This window comes from Hyperolius riggenbachi, chromosome 2, assembly GCF_040937935.1.
Source record: "Hyperolius riggenbachi isolate aHypRig1 chromosome 2, aHypRig1.pri, whole genome shotgun sequence".
NCBI lineage: Eukaryota > Metazoa > Chordata > Amphibia > Anura > Hyperoliidae > Hyperolius > Hyperolius riggenbachi.
The window spans coordinates 309,314,184-309,340,179 of NC_090647.1; the positions used below are offsets into that span (position 1 = coordinate 309,314,184).

General features: G+C 43.0%; 1 protein-coding gene across 1 annotated transcript in view; it reads right to left on the reverse strand.

Annotated features, from left to right (window-relative positions):
* Positions 1-25,996, reverse strand: part of CSF3R (colony stimulating factor 3 receptor) — a 60,116-nt gene that overhangs the window by 13,646 nt on the left and 20,474 nt on the right. The window contains exons 6-13 of the mRNA XM_068269060.1: positions 22,541-22,689; positions 20,254-20,407; positions 14,614-14,705; positions 13,087-13,297; positions 12,311-12,490; positions 5,855-5,956; positions 4,277-4,423; positions 408-548 (exon numbers count right to left, since the gene is read on the reverse strand). Coding sequence (XP_068125161.1) covers positions 408-548; positions 4,277-4,423; positions 5,855-5,956; positions 12,311-12,490; positions 13,087-13,297; positions 14,614-14,705; positions 20,254-20,407; positions 22,541-22,689 — 1,176 coding nt within the window. The remainder of the gene's footprint in view (positions 1-407; positions 549-4,276; positions 4,424-5,854; positions 5,957-12,310; positions 12,491-13,086; positions 13,298-14,613; positions 14,706-20,253; positions 20,408-22,540; positions 22,690-25,996) is intronic.

A 25,996-nucleotide genomic window follows, 5' to 3' on the forward strand; every position in this document is an offset into this window, starting at 1 on the left:
GCTTATACTACAGCATGGCTTTAATCATCCTTTTTGACCATGAGAATATTGAAGGGAGGACTTTCAACAAACCATTTATGGAACACCTCTTTTTTGCCATAATTTTAACCAGAGTTATTTGGTGTGAAGTAAGGGTGGAGTCCGTGTACAAACCAAGGGTGAGACTTCTATGCTTGAACCAAAAATACTCATAACCTCTGTCATTATCTGGCATAGGGAGCCTCAATGTGTCCGGAGGACAGAATATCCCCAGATATCATATGAAAAAAGTCCAAATATCCCTCTTACATTTAGAGCATAGATCAGCCCTGTCAGGGTAGTATGTAGTATTTGAGGGCGGGGCATGTTAGGTACAGTATATAAGTTTCAGTTGTAAGCTCGTCATCCGATTATAATGCAGTGCTCACCTAGAATTGTGGTGTAAAGCATTATGACGGTCCCATTCACACTGCCGCCAGCTGTGGAGCTTCTGAGAAACACTTGATATGTGGTGAAAGGGAGTAGATTTTTCATCTCAAACTTTGTCACTGAGCTGTCCACTGCAGTAACTAGAAATGAGAAATTCATACAGTTATCACTGAACATAAGACGGTGTCTGATAGAAGAACTGAACTGTTAGAAAAAACTGATTTGCTGCTATGGACAACATAGATAGAGGGCCTAATTTACTGAGGGAGGGTTCGCACGCAGGCAATGCATACGTCATTACCCCTCACACCACATGTGTTACTTCTCCACTACAATGCCTACGGTTAGATGAAATAGCGAATGATTTTAAAGTAGATGATATGTACAGTATGTGGGAAAAAGCAACACTTCCGTAACTTTTTTCCTGCATGTGGAAATACCATTAAATGGGACTGAGCCCAAGGCAGCACGGTGGCGTAGTGGTTAGCGCTTTCGCCTTGCAGCACTGGGTCCCCAGTTCGAATCCCAGCCAGGTCAACATCTGCAAAGAGTTTGTATGTTCTCCCCGTGTGTGCGTGACTTTCCTCTGGGCACTCCGGTTCCTCCCACATCCAAAAACATACAGATATGTTAATTGGCTTACCCCTAAATTGGCCTAGTCTATGATACATACACATAGGACATATGACTATGGTAGGGACTAGATTGTGAGCTCCTCTGAGGGACAGTTAGTGACAGGACTATATATACTCTGTACAGCGCTGCGGAAGATGTCGGCACTATATAAATACTAAATAATAATAATAATTGACTTACATTGGCCTGTCAGATCTAATGAATATTTGCATGTCATTATCCGGCATTGGTACACCATATGCAATCTTCCAAAGTGTGAATCCTGCCTTAATGGAGTTAACTCGGACGGTGTGTGGGAAAATGCAGCACTGCTGTAAGTTTTTTTCCCCACATTCAAAAATCACATTAAATATCTAATCGCATGTGATCCTCCTAAGTGGGGAACCCTGTTTAAAGAATCTCCAAAGATCTCCAAGCACCACAGGTGGGGATGCAGTAAATGGAATGCTCGGACCAGACCGGGTAAAATCACTAGATATTTTTATTCAAAATCCAGGCATCACAGTAAAAGCTGATTCTTGGCAGGCAGTAGTAAGAAGGCAAGAATCTCTTGACACCACCTTCTGGGGATGTCATAAGTGATCCATCAAAGTTTCAGTCGTAAGCTTGTCTGGATGTTTTAAAAACTATGTGCTTAGACTTGGAGGACTTTCACTGGACATGATGGAACACACTGGAGGATGCTGAATAGTTAGTAAATTAGCAGTTGTTATTGCTGCCTCATGCAGCATTTGTTCTCTTTAAACATGTAACTGCAATCACACCATCACTAATACACAAATCTCTCATTAGCCCTGACTATGAATTGATATGATCCAAGTAAGCGTGGTAATTTAATGGCATATCATTTTTCATGTATCCAGTACAGAATTGCTGGATCACTTATGATATCCCCATGGGAGATGCTTAGAGATCTCCAGGTATACCTTGTAAGTTAGTTCCTTCATGTTCTCATGTAGCCAGATCACGGTACAACATATATGAATGAAAATAAGTTGGTTTCAACTGGATGTTTTCTTTCTATGTTTTTGAAAATGTTGACCAAATCACTACTAACCAAGTACAGCCAGCCAGGGTTATCCAGCTCTGACGGAGATCGGCTGATGCCGGATTAGTGTGTTTTCTGATTGATTGAGACTCAATGTTAAAAATACACCTAAGCTAATACAGTACTATACCCCACTCTATATACATACCATGAACTCTGTATTAAAGGTTAACATACAGTCATTGAAATGATATTAACCTTGGGGGAGTCATGGAACCCAGTCTTTAAACACAACACAGCCTAAGAAGTTTGCCTTCACTATGTGTACTGCTGTTGATTTGTGCCAGTTGGTTAAGACTGCTGTTTAATTGACTTCCGTATAACCAGGACTCTACTGGAGCTACATAAATACAAATTGTATTGGAGAAATATTATAGATTGTGTATGTGTGGACAAGTCTATGCTAGACTTTCGGCTGCCGGAAGTAAATACCATTCACATACTGTACAGGGAGTGCAGAATTATTAGGTAAATGAGTATTTTGACCACATCATCCTCTTTATGCATGTTGTCTTACTCCAAGCTGTATAGGCTCGAAAGCCTACTACCAATTAAGCATATTAGGTGATGTGCATATCTGTAATGAGAAGGGGTGTGGTCTAATGACATCAACACCCTATATCAGGTGTGCATAATTATTAGGCAACTTCCTTTCCTTTGGCAAAATGGGTCAAAAGAAGGATTTGACAGGCTCAGAAAAGTCAAAAATAGTGAGATATCTTGCAGAGGGATTCAGCACTCTTAAAATTGCAAAGCTTCTGAAGCGTGATCATCGAACAATCAAGCGTTTCATTCAAAATAGTCAACAGGGTCGCAAGAAGCGTGTTGAAAAGCCAAGGTGCAAAATAACTGCCCATGAACTGAGAAAAGTCAAGCGTGCAGCTGCCAAGATGCCACTTGCCACCAGTTTGGCCATATTTCAGAGCTGCAACATCACTGGAGTGCCCAAAAGCACAAGGTGTGCAATACTCAGAGACATGGCCAAGGTAAGAAAGACTGAAAGACGACCACCATTGAACAAGACACACACCTGAAACGTCAAGACTGGGCCAAGAAATATCTCAAGACTGATTTTTCTAAGGTTTTATGGGCTGATGAAATGAGAGTAAATCTTGATGGGCCAGATGGATGGGCCCGTGGCTGGATTGGTAAAGGGCAGAGAACTCCAGTCCGACTCAGACGCTAGCAAGGTGGAGGTGGAGTACTAGTTTGGGCTGGTATCATCAAGGATGAGCTTGTGGGGCCTTTTCGGGTTGAGGATGGAGTCAAGCTCAACTCCCAGTCCTACTGCCAGTTTCTGGAAGACACCTTCTTCAAGCAGTGGTACAGGAAGAAGTCTGCATCCTTCAAGTAAAACATGATTTTCATGCAGGATAATGCTCCATCACACGCGTCCAAGTACTCCACAGCGTGGCTGGCAAGAAAGGGTATAAAAAGGGGTATAAAGGAAGAAAAACTAATGACATGGCCTCCTTGTTCACCTGATCTGAACCCCATTGAGAACTTGTGGTCCATCATGATTTACAAGGAGGGAAAACAGTACACCTCTCTGAACAGTGTCTGGGAGGCTGTGGTTGCTGCTGCACGCAATGTTGATAGTGAACAGATCAAAACACTGACAGAATCCATGGATGGCAGGCTTTTGAGTGTCCTTGCAAAGAAAGGTGGCTATATTGGTCAGTGATTTGTTTTTGTTTTGTTTTTGAATGTCAGAAATGTATATTTGTGAATGTTGAGATGTTATATTGGTTTCACTGGTAAAAATAAATAATTGAAATGGGTATATATTTGTTTTTTGTTAAGTTGCCTAATAATTATGCACAGTAATAGTCACCTGCACACACAGATATCCCCCTAAAATAGCTAAAACTAAAAACTACTTTCAAAAATATTCAGCTTTGATATTAATGAGTTTTTTGGGTTCATTGAGAACATGGTTGTTCAATAATAAAATTATTCCTCAAAATACAACTTGCCTAATAATTCTGCACTCCCTGTATGTTCATTTCTGGTACATTTTCCCCCCATTTCAATGGATTAACCAATTTAGATAGTAATACAACAGTAACAGTAATATCAATAAAAGTTTAACAAATCTAATGTGGTTAGAGGCTTATCTGCAAAGGTGTGTTTTTGACAAGTCGGTTGTTTTGAAAAGACAATGATTATGACACAAATGCTTACAATGTTCTTTGCCATGTGTGTCTATCCAGAATATGGTATAATTATTGATGAACCCATTGCGTCTATCCAAAGGAATTGGCTTCCAGTGCAATTCAGCCCGTGACTTGCTAACATGGGATATTATGAGGTTTGGTGAGAAGTCAGGAGCTATAGAGAGAACATATATTACAAGACAAGTTAAAATTATACAAATTAATTGTGTATAACTGGACAGTCATTGAACAAGACTACTGGTAAAACGAAACTCTGCGCCCAAATTAACTAGGCCTGGAGCACCACCCGCCATCCCACACATTAATGGCCTCAATTCACTAAGCTTTATCAAACACTTTATCAAACGTTTGATAATTTACCTCATGGGTAAAATATAATTTTGAATGCACTAAGGTGTTATAGATGTATTGAATGCTTTATCAATAAAACATTCAATAAATATATAACACCTTAGTGAATTCAAAATTGGATTTTACCCATGAGGTAAATTATCAAACGTTTGATAAAGCTTAGTGAATTGAGGCCATTGTTATCTTGTGTATGAACACAAGAAAAATGATTACTTCCCAGCCCCGGGCCGCCCATGGGGCGGGGTGAGGCAGGATCCTTAGGCGGCGGAAGTGTGGGGGGGGGGGGGGCCAAGTTAAAGGAGGTAGGAGCCAGGAAGGGGGAGCAGCGGGCACAGCAGTGGGGAGAGGGGAGTCATCCTCCCTCGCTCACCTGGGGCTCCCCTGTCTGTGCTCCCCCTCCAGCTATTTGCTCAGTAATTAACATTATCCAGACAGCAGGGAGAGCAGACTCCTCTACTTCCTGGATCCACCGCTGCGTTCCACCGCTCGTGTCACTTCCTGCAATGCCGTCCACTGTACTTCGCCCCTTCCCGCTGCTGTGCCCGCTGCACTCCATTCCTGGCAGCTACCCCCTCTAGGCTACCTATACTGGGGGGCAATTATACTACCTATGAGGGGGGGCAGCAGCATCCTCAGGCTGCAAAAAATGCTACCATTCCTATCTAGTACTCTGTTGATTACTAACTAAAGCAGCACTGTGGCATGTGGATAGCACCCTCGCCTTGCAGTGCTGGGTCCCCAGCTCGAATCCCAGCCAGGGCACTATCTGCACAGAGTTTGTATGTTGTCCTAGTGCAGGCATGGGCAAACTCGGCCCTCCAGCTGTTACGGAACCACAATGCATTTTCCTTTATGAGTCATGACTGTGACTGTCAGACTCCTAAAATGCATTGTGGGACTTGTAGTTCCTTAACAGCTGGAGGGCAAAGTTTGCCCATGCCTGTCCTAGTGTCTGCTTGGGTTTCCTCCGGTCACTCTAGTTTCCTCCCACACCCCAAAAATGTACATATAAGTTAACTGGCTTCCCCTACATGGGCCCTAGACACTAATGAACATATTACTATGGTAGTTGTATTAGTGGTACCATATTACTATGGTAACAATAATAAAGCACACAAAAATACAACAAAATTGCTCTTTCAACATTGAATACCATCCACATAATTATCTATCCTTAGCAAAAAGGGTTGCTGACCAATGCTGAAAAGCAAGAAAAAAATAACATTTATATTACCTGCTTCTTTGGAATAGGCCTCAGTCTCTATTGGAATTCCAACGTCATTCTCATAAATAGGATAAAGTCTGACTGTGTACATCTTAAGGGGCTCAATATTGTCTAAGATTCAGAAAAAGGGATATAGAGAATAATTTAAAGCACATTTGTCTTATTGCATGTATGCAGGCCCACCATCACAGGGGGCCTGGTGTATGGGGGCTGAGTGAGTCTGGGACCTGGCAAACAGTGCCACTCACACAGCCCCACCAAACCAGCTGTAATGTATTCCAGCAGCAGTTTGTTTGCACACTTGTTATTCAGAAACACACTATATAAAATGTGTTAGGATAATGCAATCCATTACAACGTAGGTATTTTTCTATTTTATTTTGCAGAAACTATGGTGTTTTCTGAAGAATATTTTTATGCAAAATTCATATAAAATTATGCTATATTAAATATATATATATATAAAAAACTATAACAGAAGTTGGGCGTGGAGTTTGTCTGTGTTAACACTGTCCTATATAATCATATTGTGGCATTGTGGGATGCCTTTGTAATTCTGAGTATCCAGTTTGACACACCCATGAAGAAGTGCATTCTGGGAAAGTGCTGCAAGACATCTTTGATACCAATGTAAAAACCATGTAGAAAGAATTGGCTCTTGCGTGCATGTCGGTATAAACATTAATTTTATTGAAACATTAAAAATGTCTATTAATTATCAAATCAACATAGATCACAACAAATCTCACCCTTCAAAATGCTAAAATTGTGTGAGTCCCATTAAACACCAGGTACAGACAGTGTGGCTGCAGTCCACACTGAAAAATGGCTGCCACCCAGATTGCACATATTTTGAAAAAGCACAACTGCATGCAAATTCATCTAGATGAATAACGAGTAATAAGACGTGTTTCCGCCGGGCTGTCCAAGGCCTCGGGTCTAGAACATTTTTTCAAAATATCCCAACGATCAGATGATTTGGCTTGTTTGTTATTATATGATGCGGTATTGTGTAGTGTGTTGTGACAGACTGCTTTTTTGGGGTGCTGATCACTGATGAGGCCGTTAGTAACGGTGAAACACGTTAAATAGGGCTACCTTACTGTGAGCCCACATCACCAGAGGATTTATACCTTGTGCTGCCGCTGGAACTGCAACACTTTCTGGACTGCCTATATTACTTGCACATGGAGTGGTAACTATGCTCACTATCCTGCATTGCTTTCTACCTTCTGTTGCTACAATTGACTTGTTGCCCTCTTGCATATAAACTGTTTGCACAGTACCCACGCTGGGCTTTCTGGATTGCTGACACAGTACATGCATATGGAGTGATATTTCTGCTCAACCTCCGTTATGTCTTTTGCCTATACCACTACAGCCGTTTGGATGTGCATTTGCATTTCAACCGTCTGCTTGGTTACAGTAGTGAGTCCTTTGATATCATCTATGAACTGTGACATCGTACAACTCTTGTTAGCTGCCTTTGTTATTTGCTACCTCAGTGGGGAGTTCACCCCCTTTTTACGGATCTACTCAGTCTGGCTGTGTGTTGGTGGGAGTCTGCGACTGCAATCTCACTATATTCTCAGTAACCTTCTGTACTTATGCTGGATTTACTTGTCAAATGCATCGCAGGATCTGTTTCACTTTCAACTGGGACTTGTTTGTGATTGGGATTAGTCCTATGGGTGCATTTAGCAGCTTTGAACTTGCATGCATTGAATAATTATCATTGCTTTTGTCAACGGGCAAACAATCATTATTCATCTGGATGAATTTGCATGCAGTTGTGCTTTTACAACATATGTGCAATCTGGACGGCAGCCATTTTTCAGTGTGGACTGCAGCCACGCTGTCCTTACCTGGCGTTTGATGGAACTCACACAATTTTAGCATTTTGAAGGGTGAGATTTGTTGTGATTTATGATGCTCTGGGGCTTCGGTACATCTGCAGTGGCCAAATAAGTGCATGGATGAAAAGGCTCAACGCAAACGGTCTGCTTCTTCAAGATGGCATTTTTGCACAATATTGCAAAATTTAGGCCAAGTACCGCCCTTAAGAGATAAATATTACACGCAGGTCTTCCATGCAACGGCACTAACTGGCAAGACCAAGGGGGTGTCAATCGTCCTGCATAAAAAACTGAACTTCAGCTTAATGGACCAGCTTAAAGACGAAAATGGAAGATTTCTTTTTATTAAGGGTAAAATTGATCAAGAAATATATACAATAGCGTCAGTATACTCACCTAATACCAAACAGACACGCTTCTGGAGTTCTATCATTTACAAGTTAAGAGGATTTTGTGAAGGCACATTGCTTATTGGAAGTGACATAAATGTCCCTCTCGAACCGGCTGTGGACACCTCTAACGGGAAATCATCCGTACCATACCACTCCATAGCTCAAATAAAAAAGTCCCTCATCTCCCTCCAACTACTAGATGCCTGGCGTTTAGCAAATCCTTCAGGAAGGGACTATACCTATTTTTCCCCACTACATAAGAAGTACTCACGAATAGACACTATTTTCCTGATGCAGAGAGATTTACATCGATTAATCTCAGCGGATGTGGGTATTCTCTCGATATCTGATCATGCACCAGTTACTATTGCTCTTCTTGATCCACAACCTACACATAAACAATGGATCTGGAGGCCAAACCCATCTTTGTTGACATACGAGGGAAACAAAGATAAAGTGGAGCGGACATTGAGAGAATACTTTCATCTAAATGATACCGATGACATTAAACCTATGACACTCTGGGAGGCCCACAAGCCGGTTATTAGAGGACTGTTTGTCCAGTTGGGGGCCCAAAAGAAGAGAGAGCTGGAAGCCATGCTAGATCTACAAATCCAGAGAATACGGACCCTAGAACTCCAACACAAAAAATCCCCAGTGGATTCTTTGGCTGAGGAACTAAAACAGGCCAGACAGACACTATTAGTAACTCTAAATAGCAAGGCAGAAAGGGCCTTTTTATATAGAAAAAAATTATTCTACGAAGAGGGCAACAAACCAGGCAAACTACTGGCCCGTACCTTAAGACAAAGAAAAATGGCTCTCCAGGTAAATGCAATCAAAAAAAGTGATGGCACCACAACCCAACACATAAAAGATATCGCAGAGAGATTCAGACAGTTCTATAGCAAGCTCTATAATATCAATCCAGACCCTACACTCCAGGTGTCCTCCAAGGAAGCCATACAGGCTTTCTTACAAACCAATTCCCTCCCGAAGCTGGGTGACCAGGCCTTGGAGGAGATGGAGGGCAGCATAAGCAATGATGAACTCACTCTGGCGCTGAAGCAATCAGCAACAGGTAAAAGTCCAGGCCCTGATGGACTAACCATTCAATATTATAAAAAGTTCCGAGATATGCTGTCCCCCTATTTCCTGAAGGCCTTTAACTCAGTCCCGAAAGACGACAAACACTCCTTAGACCTCTTAGAAGCACACATAACAGTGATTCACAAGGAGGGTAAAGATCCTCAAGACTGCTCTGGATACAGGCCGATCTCTCTTTTAAACAACGACCTGAAATTGTTTGCAAAAATTCTTGCGAATCGTCTTATTATACATATCCCACACCTGATTACAAAAGACCAAACTGGATTTGTCCCTGGACGTGAAGCCAGGGACAACACCATTAAGACATTAGATATCCAATGGTGGCTTTCTCGGCATTCGGTGGGCGGACTCCTCCTCTCCACTGATGCCGAGAAGGCCTTTGACCGGGTCTCATGGGACTACATAGTGGCCCTTCTCGACGTTATCGGGCTGGGCCAGAGTATGAAAGGGTGGATCTCCCTCCTTTATTCAGATCCTAATGCTAGGGTAAAAGTAAACTGTACCCTTTCTGACCGTTTTACACTCCACAATGGTACGAGACAGGGGTGCCCTCTCTCCCCACTCATCTTCATACTTTCCTTGGAACCCTTTTTAAACGCCATACGGAAGAACCCAAATATCCATGGTGTACGTATTGGAACCAAGGAATATAAAGTAGCAGCCTTTGCGGATGACATGATTTTCTATGTAACACAACCCCTGATCTCGATTCCCAACCTTCTAAGGGAGTTTAAAATCTTTGGAGAACTCTCCAACCTAAAGATTAATTTTCAAAAATCTATTGCGATGAATATCTCTCTCCAGGAGAAAACTGTAGAGATCTGCAAGAGCAGTTTCCCCTTCACTTGGACCTCAACATCCTTTAGATATTTGGGAATCCAGATCACAAGACACCTTAAAGACCTCTTTAAATGTAATTACCATCCCTTAGCAACACAACTTCATTCGTGTGTGGATGAGTGGGGAGAGAGACCACTATCGTGGTTCGGCCGTATAGCCAGTTTAAAGATGACAGCTTTGCCACGCATACTTTATATCTTCCAGACAGTCCCTATCTCTCTGCCTAGGACATGGCTTAAAGATATGCAGAAATCACTAGTGAAATTTGTCTGGGCGGGTAAACCCCCCAGAATACACCATCACAAACTCACATACCCCAAACCCAAAGGCGGACTAGGCCTTCCAGATTTGACATGCTACTACCACGCCTCTCTCCTCTCTAGAGTAGTAGATTGGCACTGCAACACTGATTCAAAAGACTGGGTTACTTTGGAGAACAAAAGCTTTGAGATCCCTCTCAAATGGCTTCCTTGGACTAAAACTTCTGACATATCCAAACCGTTACTATCACATTTAATTGACCACCCCTTACTAGCTCCAATTTTCCAAAAATGTCACTCAATATTCTCCACTTCAAATCTTTCCTCCATCCCAAGCCCATTATCTTCGATCAGAATGAATAGAACATTCCCCCCAGGTGAACAACCGAAATTCTTAAAAAACTGCTCCCCATTCCCAGATTTGCTGGTAAAGGACCTACTAACAGAGACATCTCCCCCATCAATGAAACCTCTTGCTGCTCTCAATGCTGACTTCGATCAGCCAATTCCCTTTTGGGCCTTCCTGCAAATTCGCAGCTACATAACCTCTCTCACCTCAAAGGACACGTACATAAGAGCCCTTACACCCTTAGAACTCATGTGCAGGCAAGCTAATCCTCAGAGACACTTACTGTCTAAACTATACCTAGATTTAATATTAGGGAAGGCTTCACCCCCTTTTCTCTTCTTAGAGAAATGGGAAACCATTCTAAGTAGAACGATTGATGGAGAGGACTGGACGAAAGTATGCAACCTAGTCCATAAAAGCTCTATGAATGTCACAATGCAAGAATGCAACTTTAAACTTTTAGCTTGTTGGTACCGCACTCCGGTTCTCCTCAACAAAATCTACAACTCTCAATCAGCATTATGCTGGAGATGCACCACTCATCCTGGAGACATTCTCCATATATGGTGGTCCTGCCCTCTTATAACCACCTATTGGAAATCTATACAAAAGTGGATCAAAACCATTGCAGAATTTGACATACCTTGGGCCCGGAAGCCTTTCTTTTTCACCTTATGCCTGGTACAGGCAAAGGATACAAAGGATCCCTGCCCTGCCACCTTCTTAACGCAGCAAAAGCCTGCATACCAGTCTTGTGGAGATCAACTAACCCCCCTTCAGTAAAGATGTGGCTAGAAAGGGTCCAAAGCATAGTAAACATAGAAGAATTAATCTCTTTAAAGCAGGAAAAATCGGACAAATTCACTAGAACCTGGGCGCTATGGTATGACTTTACAGATAAAGAGATTTATAAAAACATTATGAGAAATGGATGAAACAAAATAGTCCTAATCTTTCTGGTGACTCTGGCTCCCTCTTCCCTATCCGCCCCCTCAAGATTCGTGGGGAAACACCCAACTGGACAATATTATATTATTTATTTAGTTAAAACAACAAGAGGCCTCTACCGTGCCATGGGGAGACATGACCCATTAATACCTGTCGCTATTAATATGAACACACCTACCCCCCCCCCCTTGTTAATCTAACCAATTGTTAGAGTAACCCAAGCAGTAACACGTCCCATTGATGCTGATCTGAAGTAGTAGTACAGTGGAAGAAACAACAGAGGATGCTAGAGAATGAGGACTCATTTTCTTCGCATTAGGATGATACGACTTTGACGCTTCCCCAAACATGCCAACCTTCCTTCTGCTGTTGAACTCTGTACTATGTGATAAGATGTACCTGCTTACAATGATGTTCCTTCTGTATAATTCCAGATTATGATTGGAGTGTTGCATTTAACCTGATGCAGTTGTATCTATACTCTATTTGCTGTCTCAATAAAAGATTATTAAAAAATATTGCAAAATTTGACAAAAGTTGCAATTTCTACGTAAAGCATCATTCTTATTTATAATATATGGCCAAGTGAATTTGCTATGAACCATACTTAGGAATGTGAAGAATAGCTGCAAACTGTCTTATGCTCATTAACTGTCTGATGTTGTACATCGTCCTCACTGCAATGTGATTTTCTGCAAGACCCATCTTACCATGCAGAATTGATGTGTTGCATCCTTTAAACTCTGTGTTCCACTGAATTTCACAGTTGGGCAGCTGTACACTTTTGCACCACTCCAAGACGTAAGCTGTAGCTGAGGTTTGTGGCACCCACTCTGCTTTTAGGCTGTAATCATCATAGGGTGACACATGCAATGAATGCAGAGAAGCTCCTAGAATGAGAAAAGCAAACTCTGATTAGGAAATGTAGTCTTACACTATCTCTCATCCTTCCTCCCCCCTCCAGGAGAATCATCTGCTAGGGGATATATAATATATGGCCACCATCAATTCCTCCCATAACGGTGCCTTTTTTATAGTTATCTGTATTGGTACATGCTGTAGTTCCTCTTTTCATTATACCTCAGGCTCACTCTCCATTTGGTTCTCTTCATGTTAAAATTCATACCTGGAAGCTTAACTTAGATTAAATGCACTCCCGTTCTTTGCCCCTTTCAGCCCACAGAATGATGTCAATACCGGCTCATCTTCCACTTGCCAAGTCCAGCAAAGAGAAGGTGTGGAGGGATTGGGTGGAAATCTGCATCTACCTCAAGCTCCAGGTGACTGCAGTAACAGCCAGGATTACCAGCAGCTTGTCAGAGGAATTCTTCTACCAGGATCAACACTGATGGGAGACTTAGCAAATTTTGTAAAAGAATGGGCACTATTTATGAGCATGGCCCAATATGGGCTGAATTATAATACATAGGAATAGACAGTCTAGCTATATTCCCCTTCCCACTGAAGTAATTTTGAATAGTCTTACCAGTGACTATAGTGAAGAATATCTCTTTCACTGGAGAAGGCCCAGCTGTATTGTAAGTCCAAATAAATGCACTCTTCATTTCATTGGACAGACTGAAAGTGCAGTTGAGAGCAGTTGTGTTGCATAAAAGAGTGTCACTTTGAAGAAGATCAGATGATTCCTTCACAATATACCAGAGATGCTTGGCATTGGCTTCAGCTTTATTCAGTGGCTATGGGAAATAAATCCAAAATAATTAATATTGTTACAGTAGAGTCTCGGTTATCCATCACCAACGGGGATCGGCTTATGCTTTCTGGTTGCTTGTGACTCTTTGGGGTTGATTCACTAAGCTGCGCTGCTACAGCAGCGCAGCTTAATGACAGCAGTGAGTGTTATAATCTCCAGCACATGCTATGCAGCCACAGCGTGCACTGCTAAATTATGCTATGCTTCAATAGTTTAATGAGCGCTTCGTTAAACTTAACAAGTGCTCCACTGAATCCGCCCTGAGACCGGCGGGTCCGGTGGCTTCAAAGGGCGAGATGCCTGCACTTTGATTGGCCCAGTAGGCTGACTGTCAAGAGACTGTGTCAAGAATATGACTAAGGTCACAGTTCCTAGCTCTCTACCACTTCTCTCCTGCCTGGCCTCAGTATTGGTGTACAGGTCAGACAATGACATGACATCATCAAGGGGAATTGGTATAGCTAACATGGGAAGTATATGCTGGGAGAATATGGAGATATGGCATTGGTCATGGCATGGAGCTGGTGCAGAATGGCATATGGGGAAGGGGGCGTATGATTGGACTTCCAAACCAGGAAACCAGCCGTAAACTGACTAGGGCTTGGGAGAGCTTTGTTTCCAGGCCACAGCTTGTGCTGCTAACGCTAAGGTGGCAAGGCTGTAAAGCAGTTAACTATAATGCAAACATCTACAATTTTGCTTTAAAGGATGTCCTGCTGCAGGTAGAACTGGTATGTTAATAAATTATGGCGGTATTTATCCTGAAGAGAGTTTAGATTTGTAGTCTAGCTTTAAAGCGGTCTAACATCCAGCATTTCAACTTTGCTTTAAAAGATTGCTTACAGCTTAGAAACTATTATGACAGATTTTTTTAAAGCAGAAATTCACTGAATGGGTTAAACATGACATTTTAGTGTTGAATTTAGCTAGAAATCTGCATCCGTGCTGAGGTTTAGATACAAATGTATCATGTTTGGAATGCAAATAAACCTCTGAAAAGCCTGTCTGGGAAGCCCTCTGTGCTCTCTCAGAGAGGCTTTTGTTTATTTACATTTCAAACATGATACATTTGTATCTAAATCTCAGCACAGATGCGGATTTTTAGCTAAATGCAACACTAAAATGTCATGTTTAATCCATTCAACGAATTTCTGCTTAACAAAAATCTGGCATAATAGTTTCTAAGTTGTAAGCAATCTTTTAAAGCAAAGTTGAAACGCTGAGTGTTAGACCACTTTAAGAATTGCACTCACTTGTAAAGCTACTTATACTAGTTAAACATTAAATCTGTCTCAATACCTTCCAGAACAGCTGAACCATCGGTGAATCGTCCCATACATTCTCTGCTGTCTCTAACATTTTCCACCAAGTCTCCACTTTACCAGTTGGGGCTGAAACAAAGTAACACAGTAGTGATGAATAAAAACCTCAAAAAACATGTATTTACATATACTTAAAAAATAATTGAAGATGACATTATACAAGGTTATGGTGTTAATATTGGACATTGGACAATATTTACTCATGTCTCTCTTATGTAAAACATCCAGGTTGCAATAGGTTAGGATTTTCCATAGGGAAGATAGACTGTCACATTGTGCTGCAGCCTGTAATGATTGGTGTCAGCACACAAAGTGTATCTGATTATTGATGATCTGCAGTATCACCAATAATACAGATGTTATACCTGATTATATGGTGATCTGCAGAATCACCAATAATATAAGTATAGCTTGACACAAGACACCTAATGTAGTGTGAGTGTTTGGTGCAACAATGAGAAAGGTTATCTCCCGAGGAGCGGGAGATACAGACACAACTGCAGCCAAGGATCCCCTGAAGAGCAGGGAATTGGACTGCGCTGCAGCCAGTGGACACCTGAGGTGCAGGTGGCCTCTGACTGTGTAGACACTAACCTCCTTAATAGGAGGAGATGGAGATTGTACTGCAGCCAGGGATTCCCTGATGGATTGGGAATCAGACTGTACTGCAGCCAAGGATTCCCTGATGGGCTGGGAATCAGACTGTACTGCAGCCAGTGGACTCCTATAGGTAAAGTCCCTTGACTGGACTGTAAGGAGGACATCCTGAGGAGCAGGCAGCCCTTACAGCTAATGGACACCTATAGAGTTGGTGTCAGGAGGAGTACAGTGAGGCTGTTCACCCAATGGACGAGTGACAGCCAGAAGGGTCATACAGGCCAGTTCGGCAACACACGAGCAGATAAGGTACAGAGACAGAAGACTGATACGGTATCCGGGTACAGGCAAGGTTGGCAACGGGAAGACAGATAGGCAAGGTACCGAATCAGTAAGCAGGAGAGTGGTCGGCAAAGCCAGGGATCATACCAGGTATCAATATAGCACAATCCTAGTCTGAGGTGTGAGGTCCTTGGTCTCAACACCTGGGAACTAGTCTGAAGTATAACAATAGTAACACAGTAATCTCCTAGACTTGGGTGTGAGATCCTTGGTCTCAACACCCGGGAACTAGTCTGAAGTATAACAGTAGTAACACAGTAATCTCCTAGTCTTGGGTGTGAGGTCCTTGGTCTCAACACCCGGGAACTAGTCTGAAGGATAACAGTAGTCACACAGTAATCTCCTAGTCTTGGGTGTGAGGTCCTTGGTCTCAACACCCGGGAGCTAGTCTGAAGTATAACAGTAGTAACACAGTAATCTCCTAGTCTTGGGTGTAAGGTCCTTGGTCTCAACACCCGGGAACTAGTCTGATGTATAACAGTACAATAACACAATAGCGCCTAAAACGGAATCTGGCTAAGTGTGAATTCCCAGTTCCAACTGGTTCCAACACACTGTAAGATCTGACTGAGGTCTGAGTTCTCACACGTAAGTATTAGCAACGGCAGACAACCTGCAACTGACAAGCAAGTCCTATATATACCTACAGTGCTCCACAGTGCCGCCCCAGACACTCAGCCAATCCAGAGTCCAGCTGGGATCAGCTGATCGGCCTGATCAGCTGATTCCCCTTCTGCTGGCATAAAGGTCCTGTCGCCTGGCGCGCACGCGCGTAGCTCTCCATCTATGTGCACTAGAAGAACCAGGCGAACCAGAGACATGTTGCTGCGCGGAAGAGACCGCCGGCTTGAACACGGAGACAGCCGCCTTGCCGCTTGCCCACGCGGCGGCATCTCCACTATTCATTACACAGCCTGAGTACAGGAGGAAGCAGTAATGGTATATGGAAGATGAGGATGACCTGTGTCTATAACACAAGGGCTGAGCAGAGTGGGATTTTGCCATGGACCCAGGAGGTTGAGAATGGTGTGTGAGGCAAACTGTCAGATGTCATCATACAACATCAGTCAAGCTATCCATTCAACATTGGAGGTTGTCAAAGTACTTGTCTATCTAGCATTGAACAATTGTTACCAGAAGGTTTAGTGGCAACTAGCCTGTGCTGTTTGCAGGGGTCGAATCCTGCGTGAACGCGGGTGGATGACTTCCACTTACTTTTTCTTAGGCGTGGATGCCGTCCACCCTAGCAGGACTCGTACTTCTCCCCAGTTACTTCCTGGTCGGGAGCATCGGTCATGTGACACTGCTCAGTCCCATGACCGCTCGGCGCTACTTCCTGCCTTCTCCCCTCCTCTCTACAATGCGGGTGGCAGCGTAATGACGTGCAGCGGCAGCACGTCTACGCTTTTCGCCCGCCAAGCACCAGTCAGTCAGCCGCAGCCCCAGAGAGAAAGAGCACTCACAGCTTAGCGCTGTTTGTTTTGATTGATTTAATTTTCCTCGCCGAGCACCCGACCGGCCACTTTGCTCTCGTCTCGCAGCCATTCTGCCTGCCAGTGCCAGATATTGACCTCAGTCTGCCATTATTCCTGCCAGTGCCAGATATTGACCTCAGTCTGCCACTCTGCCTGCCAGTGCCAGATATTGCCTGATATTGACCTCTAGTCTGCCACTCTGCCTGCCAGTGAAAGATATATTGCCTGATAATTGGCCTCTAGTCTGTCTGCGCCACTGCCAGATATATTGCCTGATAATTGGCCTCTAGTCTGCCTAACAGTGCCAGATATATTGCCTGATATTGACCTCTAGTCTGCCTGCCACTGCCAGATATATTGCCTGATAATTGGCTACTTATACTGTGGACACCCATAGACCTGTTTACTTATACTGGGAACACTTATAGACCTGGCTAGTGGCTACTTCCACTGGGGACACCTATAGACCTATAGACCTGGCTACCTATACTGGGGGTACCTATTTTGAGGGAACTGCTGTCAGAGTATCTGTATTTTTGTGGAACCGCTGCTGACAGATTAAGTGTATTTTGGGGAACAGCTGCCAGATTATGTGTATGTTGGGGGAACCGCTGCCAGATTACATGTAGTTTGCAGAACCGCTGCCAGATTGTGTATGTTGGGGGGACCACTGCTGCCAGATTACATGTATTTTGGGTGATATTTGTATTTTGGGTGATCTGCTGCCAGATTAAGCCTATTTTGGGGAACTGGTGCCAGATTATGTGTATGTTGGGGAAACCGCTGCTGCCAGATTACATGTATTTTGGGGGAACCACTGTCATATTATCTGTGTTTTGGAGGAACCTCTGCCAGATTATGTGTTTTTTTGATGAAAAGTTGTCAGATTACCTCTATTTTTGGGGGATACACTACGTCAGAGCTCATGTGGCCCCACACATGACCTCGCCCATGTTCTGCTGCGTGACCATGCCCATTTTTCGGCATGGGTTTTTGATGTGAGTCCACTCATCTTTTTTCCCAGGACTAGACCCCTGGCTGTCTGGCATATAGAATACACATATATCTGCCAAATCACTTAATATATATACCATACATTCTTTGAACTGTTAACAGCTGCAGCTAAAGTTATCATTTTCCAAAAACCCTTGGTGCATCAATGTTAATCACCCATGAGACATGAAAGTCTACACCTCCCTACTAGAGCCCCGTGGTGCCAACCCTGTGGTGAGAAGCTGAAACATTATCACCTAGGAGAAAACTTTGGAGAAAAGGTGAATTGCATATGGGCCATTTAGTGCTTTAGGAATTGGTAACTTAATCAGACCTCTGAAATGGAAAAGTACTCACTGAGCTCTGGATTAAGGATGGGTTCTTGGATTTTATCTGCACAAGCAGCTTTGTATAGCAGCTATGGCTAGGGTATGCATACAGGACATCAGCCAGATAGGATGAGAAGGAATTACTTCTCAGTCCCTAAGAAATTATTGCAGTCAAGTTTTTACCATGGACACCAGAAATTACAATTGCTGTTCCAGAACAATGGTGCTATCAGCTGAGCATCTCCAATGCCCACAATTGTAGGATGAAACCAAGCTACCAGATCTCGAAGCTGAAAAAAAGTGCAAGGAGCCAGGGGCGTAACAAGGTCCCACCGCGGCCCCCCTGCAGAAATACTAAGCGGGGCCCCCCTCCTCGGGGCCCGCTTGGGGCCGTTTTGGGGGGCTGGGGGGTTCGCAGCATGAGGGTAAAGCCATGCTGCACTTCGGCGGGGAGGGGGGACGGTCCCCCCCACCTCCCTCACCTTGGCTCTACCCCCTGCGCTCCCCTCCAACGTTGAATAGTTTGTGTATGCAGGCGGCGGGCAGCGGTAGATACATACCTTCCTGTGCGCTCCAGCGTGGATGTTCCTCTCTCTAGCCTCTGACGTGACTTCCTGCTTATACAGGAAGTCACATCAGACACTAGAGGGAGAAACGTCCACGCTGGAAACACATGGAAGGTATGTATCTGTCGCTGCCCGCCGCCTGCATACACAAACTATTCAACGCTGGAGGGGAGTGCAGAGGCGACCGTCCCCCCTCCCCGCCGAAGTGCAGCATGGCTTTTCCCTCATGCTTTGTCCCTCTGGCCCCCCAAAATGGCCCCAAGTGGGCCCCGAGGGAGGACCGGGCTGCAGGCCCTATTGTTATGCCAGTGCAAGGAGCAAGCAGAGTGGCAAATTACCCCAGACATACTTGCCTGAAGTACTAATTGCAATCAGTAGATTACTCCTATTACTACATATTTATTACTGTAGAAGTGTATTATACTGACAAACCTTACTCCATGTATGCGGCCTAGTCTACAATGGCAAAAATAATGATTTGCCCGCATCCACCTACTGTCTTTAAGGGATGCATTAGGAAGGAGCTTTGTGCAATTGTGCTGGAAGTGATGAGCTGGAATTAAATTCTGTTTTCAAAGGACAACATTGTGGTTTTAGTATTTTTATCACATGGCTTATAGGTTTAACTCAGTGTACAGGAAAAAAAAAACCCTTGTGGTTCTTGTTTCAACATAATTTAACGGGTTAAACTCTAAAAAACAAATCAAAAACAAAAAACCCTCTAAAAACGGTTTTCAATGTACTCTTCCTGAGTAACATTTCCGTTTCTACTATGCACACAATAAAATATCTGTGAAAAGGATTTCAATGGTTAAATGCCAGGCACTAGTAAAACAAAATCTAGTTTTCCATGGCATGATTGGTGACATCACTTGAATGAGATTTCGTATAAGGGTTAATAACTGTACTAAGTACACAGGTATACTGTGTAAACCTGATTTCAATCTTCACTGACTACTGTGGCATTTGTAACCCTAAACATGGCAGTGCTTGACACATGGTAGGGTTATCGGGCAACCATAAAACCCCCATCATGTCACTTCTGAGAGCAGCTTTGGCTGCACTCAGATGTGGCTTGTGGTGGCCATCTCTGCAATGTTCATGACAAGCACTAGCAAACGTGGTGAATTCACCACCTTCAGCCTGCCATATGAAAATGGCCTTATTCTGTGAGTTCCATGATTGCCTTTTATAAAATTGTATATTTAACCAAACTTGCCATATTGAATACCAAACTAAAAATCATATTTTAAATAAAATAAGCTAATTTATAACCATATTTCCATTTGTCATCCATATGCAGAAAGGCACTTACCGGATTCTGCTGTAATTTGAGAACGAGAAGGACCCCATTCACTCCACTGCCCAGTTAGGCTTTTCCGAATACATCGAATCTGGAAGTAGTACTGCGTAGCATATAATAGTCCACCTTGGCTTGTCTCTTTTAAACCAACAGGTATATCTACAGGCTGAAAATATATTATTTTAATAAATGAACTAGCTCTCCATCTAATCATAATAAGTAAATAAGTTCAACAGAACTCATACAACTATAATCAAGATTCAAAAAGTACTACTACACCCTGATTAGAGCACATACATGGTTATCTGCAAGAACAAATGACATAGTTAGTTATTTTGGTAAAACGTGTTCAAGCCCCTTTACATTTTGCGATATTAATCATTCTCTGTAATGACTGCATGTTTCTTTTACTTTTACAGTTATATTTATACCACACACACACACACACACACACACGCACGCACGCGCACGCACGCACGCACGCACGCACGCACGCACACACACACACACACACACACACACAGTACACACACACACAGTACACACACACACACGCGCGCGCGCACTATTTTTATTTTATTGATATATTAAAAACTGAACTGCACAGCTGGAGCGGAAGGCTTTCAGTACCCTGCTTGGGTTCTTCATTTATACTGCAAATACTGGTGAAGTTCCTCATTCAGCCTCTTAGGAGATAGTACTGGGGGTGGAGGCGGCCAAAAATAGGTAATGTAATGAAACAAAAATATGGTGGAGGGAGGGTGTCTTTACCACTCAAGATGGAAGAACCCAAACCACAGGGTTAATGTAAAAAGATTAAATTATTTATTCAGCATGATTAAAAGGACAACGCGTTTCACAGGTCTCAGCCAGCAAATACATATATATATGTGTATACTGGCGCTGCTAAATGACATAAAATATTTCACATTTATTTCAAAACCATTACATAAGTATTAGATATTATTGATGGTATATCTCAAGGGTATTTGTTGATGGTATAAGCAATATTATCTATATGCACTATATTCTAGTACATTTTAATATTTGTCTCAAAATCCTGATTCTATGTAAATATATCCTAGAGAATTACTATTGATTGCATTACATTATTGATGTACTGAATACATTCAGAATTTTTTGAAATAGAAGGATAGGGGATAGCTACACCCTATTTATATACATAAGGAAAACGTTCTTCATTATTATTTTTTCTGCCATTTAAAATAAATGTCTTCTGCCCTCTAGTAAACTTGATTTATTTATTCATTGTGTTTAGACGTGACTAACCAAGCTCAATTGTTCTCTATGGACCTTTATTGTGCTTACTGTATAAAGCTTGCTAGTTAGGCTGTCAGGTTAAATAAATATCATGTTTGCACTTGTAATGTGTGAAATTCTCCTGGATTAGGAGGGTTCATATTAAAGCCATGGAGCTCCATGGATGGCCAGGGACAGACATTGGGGGGATCTTCCCAATGATGACAAAGAGGGCAGTAAGACCCCCCAAAAAAATCTCATTTCCACATAATACACAAATAAACTTGATTTTTTTCCCCCTGGATCTGGAATTGAACAACGCACCCCTAAGGAAGGAATGTAAATAGCATGGGCCAATGGAAGGGGGGGTGACAAGCATTATTTACCTGTATGCACTCCACTATCTCTCCAGCCAGACCACAGGTGCTGCAGTTTGAAGCACCCGCAGCACTAGTGCATGTCCCCAGTTGCCACATTGTATGCTGGGAGATGTAGTCTTTCGATGTGAGTACATCTCCCAGCCGAGAAATGTACTCACACTGAAGAACTTCATCTCATGAACTTTCCAGCCCCCAGGCACTGCACATCTGTACATTAACCCTGTATTAATTAGTGTGTAACTGAATGGGAATGCACAAATTGATATACTGTATAGTGGAATACCTGGATTAATAATAACATCTGAATGTCAAGGCCTCTTTTACATGGTAGCCGGGAGAAAAAGGTGGTGAATTTAATGCTGCTCCTGTGAATTGGCCAGGTACTTGCTAGTGGTCAGGATGGGCATGGAGAGCCAACCATCTGAGCATGGCTGCTGCCATGCTTAGGTGCAACATTATGAACATTTTTGCTACCAAGTAACTACAATGCATATCAAGCACTGAGACACATGGGGTTTACAAACACTACCATTTGGTCACATAAAATTGCAGCCAAAAGGCACTCAGTAGCTGGCAGATGGGAGGCTGCCCAATAAGTGCACAGTTGAGCTGTCTGTCTGAAAGAGGCCTAAGAAACCTATGAAGCATCTATGACTTACCTCAGACCACTCAGTCTCAAATTCTGCTCTGTAACGCAGCTGACATCTCACATCTTTCAGAAATTCTGCTTTCCTTCCATATGTAAATCGCAGCTTGACGCTGTCTCCACGAGCTGTTGTTTCATCGATGACTATAGGATCCAGCTTCACTGAAACGGAAATATTCACTTTTAGAACATCTCAATGTATATATTACTTACCCAGTACAGACGCAGCATTATGAGCATCATCTTACGTCCTTGTAGAATTTAGATTAGTGCAAACTAGAGTATAACCTAATCCTTTTATTTATTTGTTAAAATGGATCCGAGTTGATTTACCTATTGGGAGAAAATGGAAGACTATGGGCCATATAATAATGCAGAGCCTTAAAAAGGAACTGCAGAGTAAATAAGAAAATCCAGCAGCCTGCAAGTAAAAGAAAGTTATATTTACCTGAGAAGCCTTGTCCGGCAATGCCGTCTCGAAGTCATTGCATCACCTGACTTCTGGCGCCTGGCCCCGCCTCCTCTCTCTTTGGTAAAGTTTAGTCTCTGCACGAGAAAAGCAGTCGCTGGCCCATTGACCCCCTTCCACCTCTTTCTCCATGTGTGATGACTAGTGATGAGCAAAAAAATATCTGCATATACTAATTAGACTTACCTAGGAGGCAGACATTGGCATTAGCAAATCAAAGGTTATAGCAGCTTATTGCTATTATATTATTACTATAAACTGTGTAAATTATTCAGTGCTTTGGTGGCTCCAGCTTCTGCCTCTTGGATGAAGCTATTTAGCATGTTAGGAGAACATCACTAACAATAAGGCAGCTTCTCAAACTCCGCTACTCTTCAAATAACAGCAACCATAGGACTTCCCAGGGTGACAGTCTTCTTGCAAAGAGTAGGCAGAAGCTTAGGCAACCCTTTACTGACAGCAGCAGCCATTTGCCTTCTTACATAATCAACAGAATAGAGCCACAGCCAGGGCTCAGAGTTCAATTTCAAAATATGAGCTGGGTTACTGTTTTAATGCCAACAAAGCTGAAAAAACCCTCACTCGACCCATCCCTACCCTCAAACTACCGCCCAATCTCCCTCCTTCCCTATGCTTCTAAACTCCTCGAACGCCTAGTCCACCAGCGCATTACCCAATACATCAACACCAATACCCTACTTGACCCCCTACAGTCTGGATTCCGACCTGCACACTCAACTGAAACAGCCCTCGCCAAGGTGGTCAATGACCTTACCCTTGCCAGGGCCAAAGGCAGTTTTTCCATCCTGCTCCTCCTTGACCTCTCTGCAGCATTTGACACTGTTGACCACTCCCTCCTCCTCCAATCACTACAGTCCATGGGCATCCATGGGCTTGCCTTGGCCTGGATCTCCTCCTACCTATCCAATCGCTCCTTCACAACTTCCTTCAATGGCTCCTCCTCAACCCCTGCCCCCCTCTCAGTTGGGGTCCCCCAGGGCTCTGTTCTAGGCCCCATCCTTTTCTCCATATACACTTCCTCAATTGGCAAGCTTATCTCCTCCCTGGGCTTCAATTACCACCTTTATGCAGATGACACTCAGATTTACCTCCATACCCCCGATCTCTCATCCACCACCATAAACAAGGTCTCCTCTTGTCTCTCAGCAATTTCCTCCTGGATGTCAGCTAAGTTCCTAAAGCTTAACCTAGACAAAACTGAGCTCCTGATCTTTCCACCCCATGCTGCTGCACCCATCCCAGATTGCCACCTCACAATCGACAACACAACCATTCTCCCTACCTCCCAGGCCCGCTGTCTGGGTGTCACCTTGGACTCTGACCTCTCCTTCATCCCACACATCCAAAACATCACCAGATGATGCAGGCCCTGCCCATACGCCTTTCCAATGCATTTCTCAAAAAATTACACACATCCTTTCTACAATTTATTTGGAATAAAAAGCCACACAGAATCAATCATAAACTGTTAAGTAGAACAAAGGTCGGGGGGGGGCTTGGGCCTGCCTGATATACAAACATACTACCACGCAGTTCTCCTCACAAGAGTCCTGGATTGGTTTCAGAGTAGGCAAAGTAAACAGTGGGTGTTGCTGGATTCTCTATTCTCGGATATTGATCCAAGGGCCCTGTTGTGGATATCTCCTCCCTCTAGACCCAAAGAACATCTGATAGCAATTAATCCTCAAATTGTATTAAGGGGATGGGATAAGGTTCTGGAAAAATACAATCTGTCTTCAATCCCCAGTCCCCTTTCACCTTTACTTGACAATCCAGAGCTTGGTGCTGGTATGAACGCCCAATACATTCTGGGTTGGAGTAGAGACTTCTGGCCCCAGGTCAGACACATAACTAGCTCTAACACTATAAAGGATAGATCGGATCTGGGAAATTTGGAATCTAAGCCAGTCATTAATTGGTTACTGTGGAGACAGATCAGAGCTTTTTATTTCTCTCTGAATCCTAACACTAATATACATAGAAAACTCACTGCTTTTGAGTCCCTGTGCTCTCCATCTGTTTCCACAGATCACAAAATATCTGTACTTTACTCTGAAATGGCTTCCTTACTGAGCACCCCCCAGCTCCTTTGTATTACCAACAAATGGGACACAGATCTGGGGCATCCTCTGGAAGGAGAACAATGGGAGAACATTTTCACCCTTTTACACAAATCCACAATTTCTGCATCATTCCAGGAGCGTAACTATAGGTTATTTGCCAGATGGTATAGATGCCCCCAACAAACTGCAAAATACAAATCTAATGAACCAGACACGTGTTGGAGATGTCTCCAACAGACTGGATCCTATATACACATCTGGTGGCAATGCCCGTTGGTGGAGCCATTCTGGAAAATGATCTATGCTATCAATGAGTCCCTGTATCTAGAAAAGCTCCTATTCACTCCAGAAATTGCTCTCCTTAATCTCATTCCTGGGAAAATTTCCCAAGCAAAGAAAACTTTAACATGCACACTTTTAATTGTTGCTAAGTTACTAATAGCACGAAACTGGAAAAGCACCAATATCCCGTCTCCCATCCACGTGTTTAGTGAACTGAATAATATCTGTAGGCTGGATGATCTATTCTATATGATCGAAACGAAGCCTTCACCAGGAAATGGGCAGTTTGGTATGAGTTCAGGGACTCTGAGATGGCTAGAGCACTTATTTCTCAACCCTCCAACTAACTGTTAGGGGTCCAAATCTCAAGTATGACTAGTAATGGAAAGTTTTCAGACTGATTACTTTCATCCTATTGCAAAGGGCTGATTCTTGATTTCTGTTTTTGTTCTCTCTGTGTTTTTTTTTTTCTTTCCTTTCTTCTCTCTCTTTCTCTATTTCCTTTTCTCTTCGGCACGACAGCTAAAAATTGCCAATCACCAGTGCAGGTTTACAGTTTGGTTCAACAATTACCGAAAGGCATTGACCAATTGCTTTCTCTTTATCAAGGATATTACTGAAGTTGATCTTACCT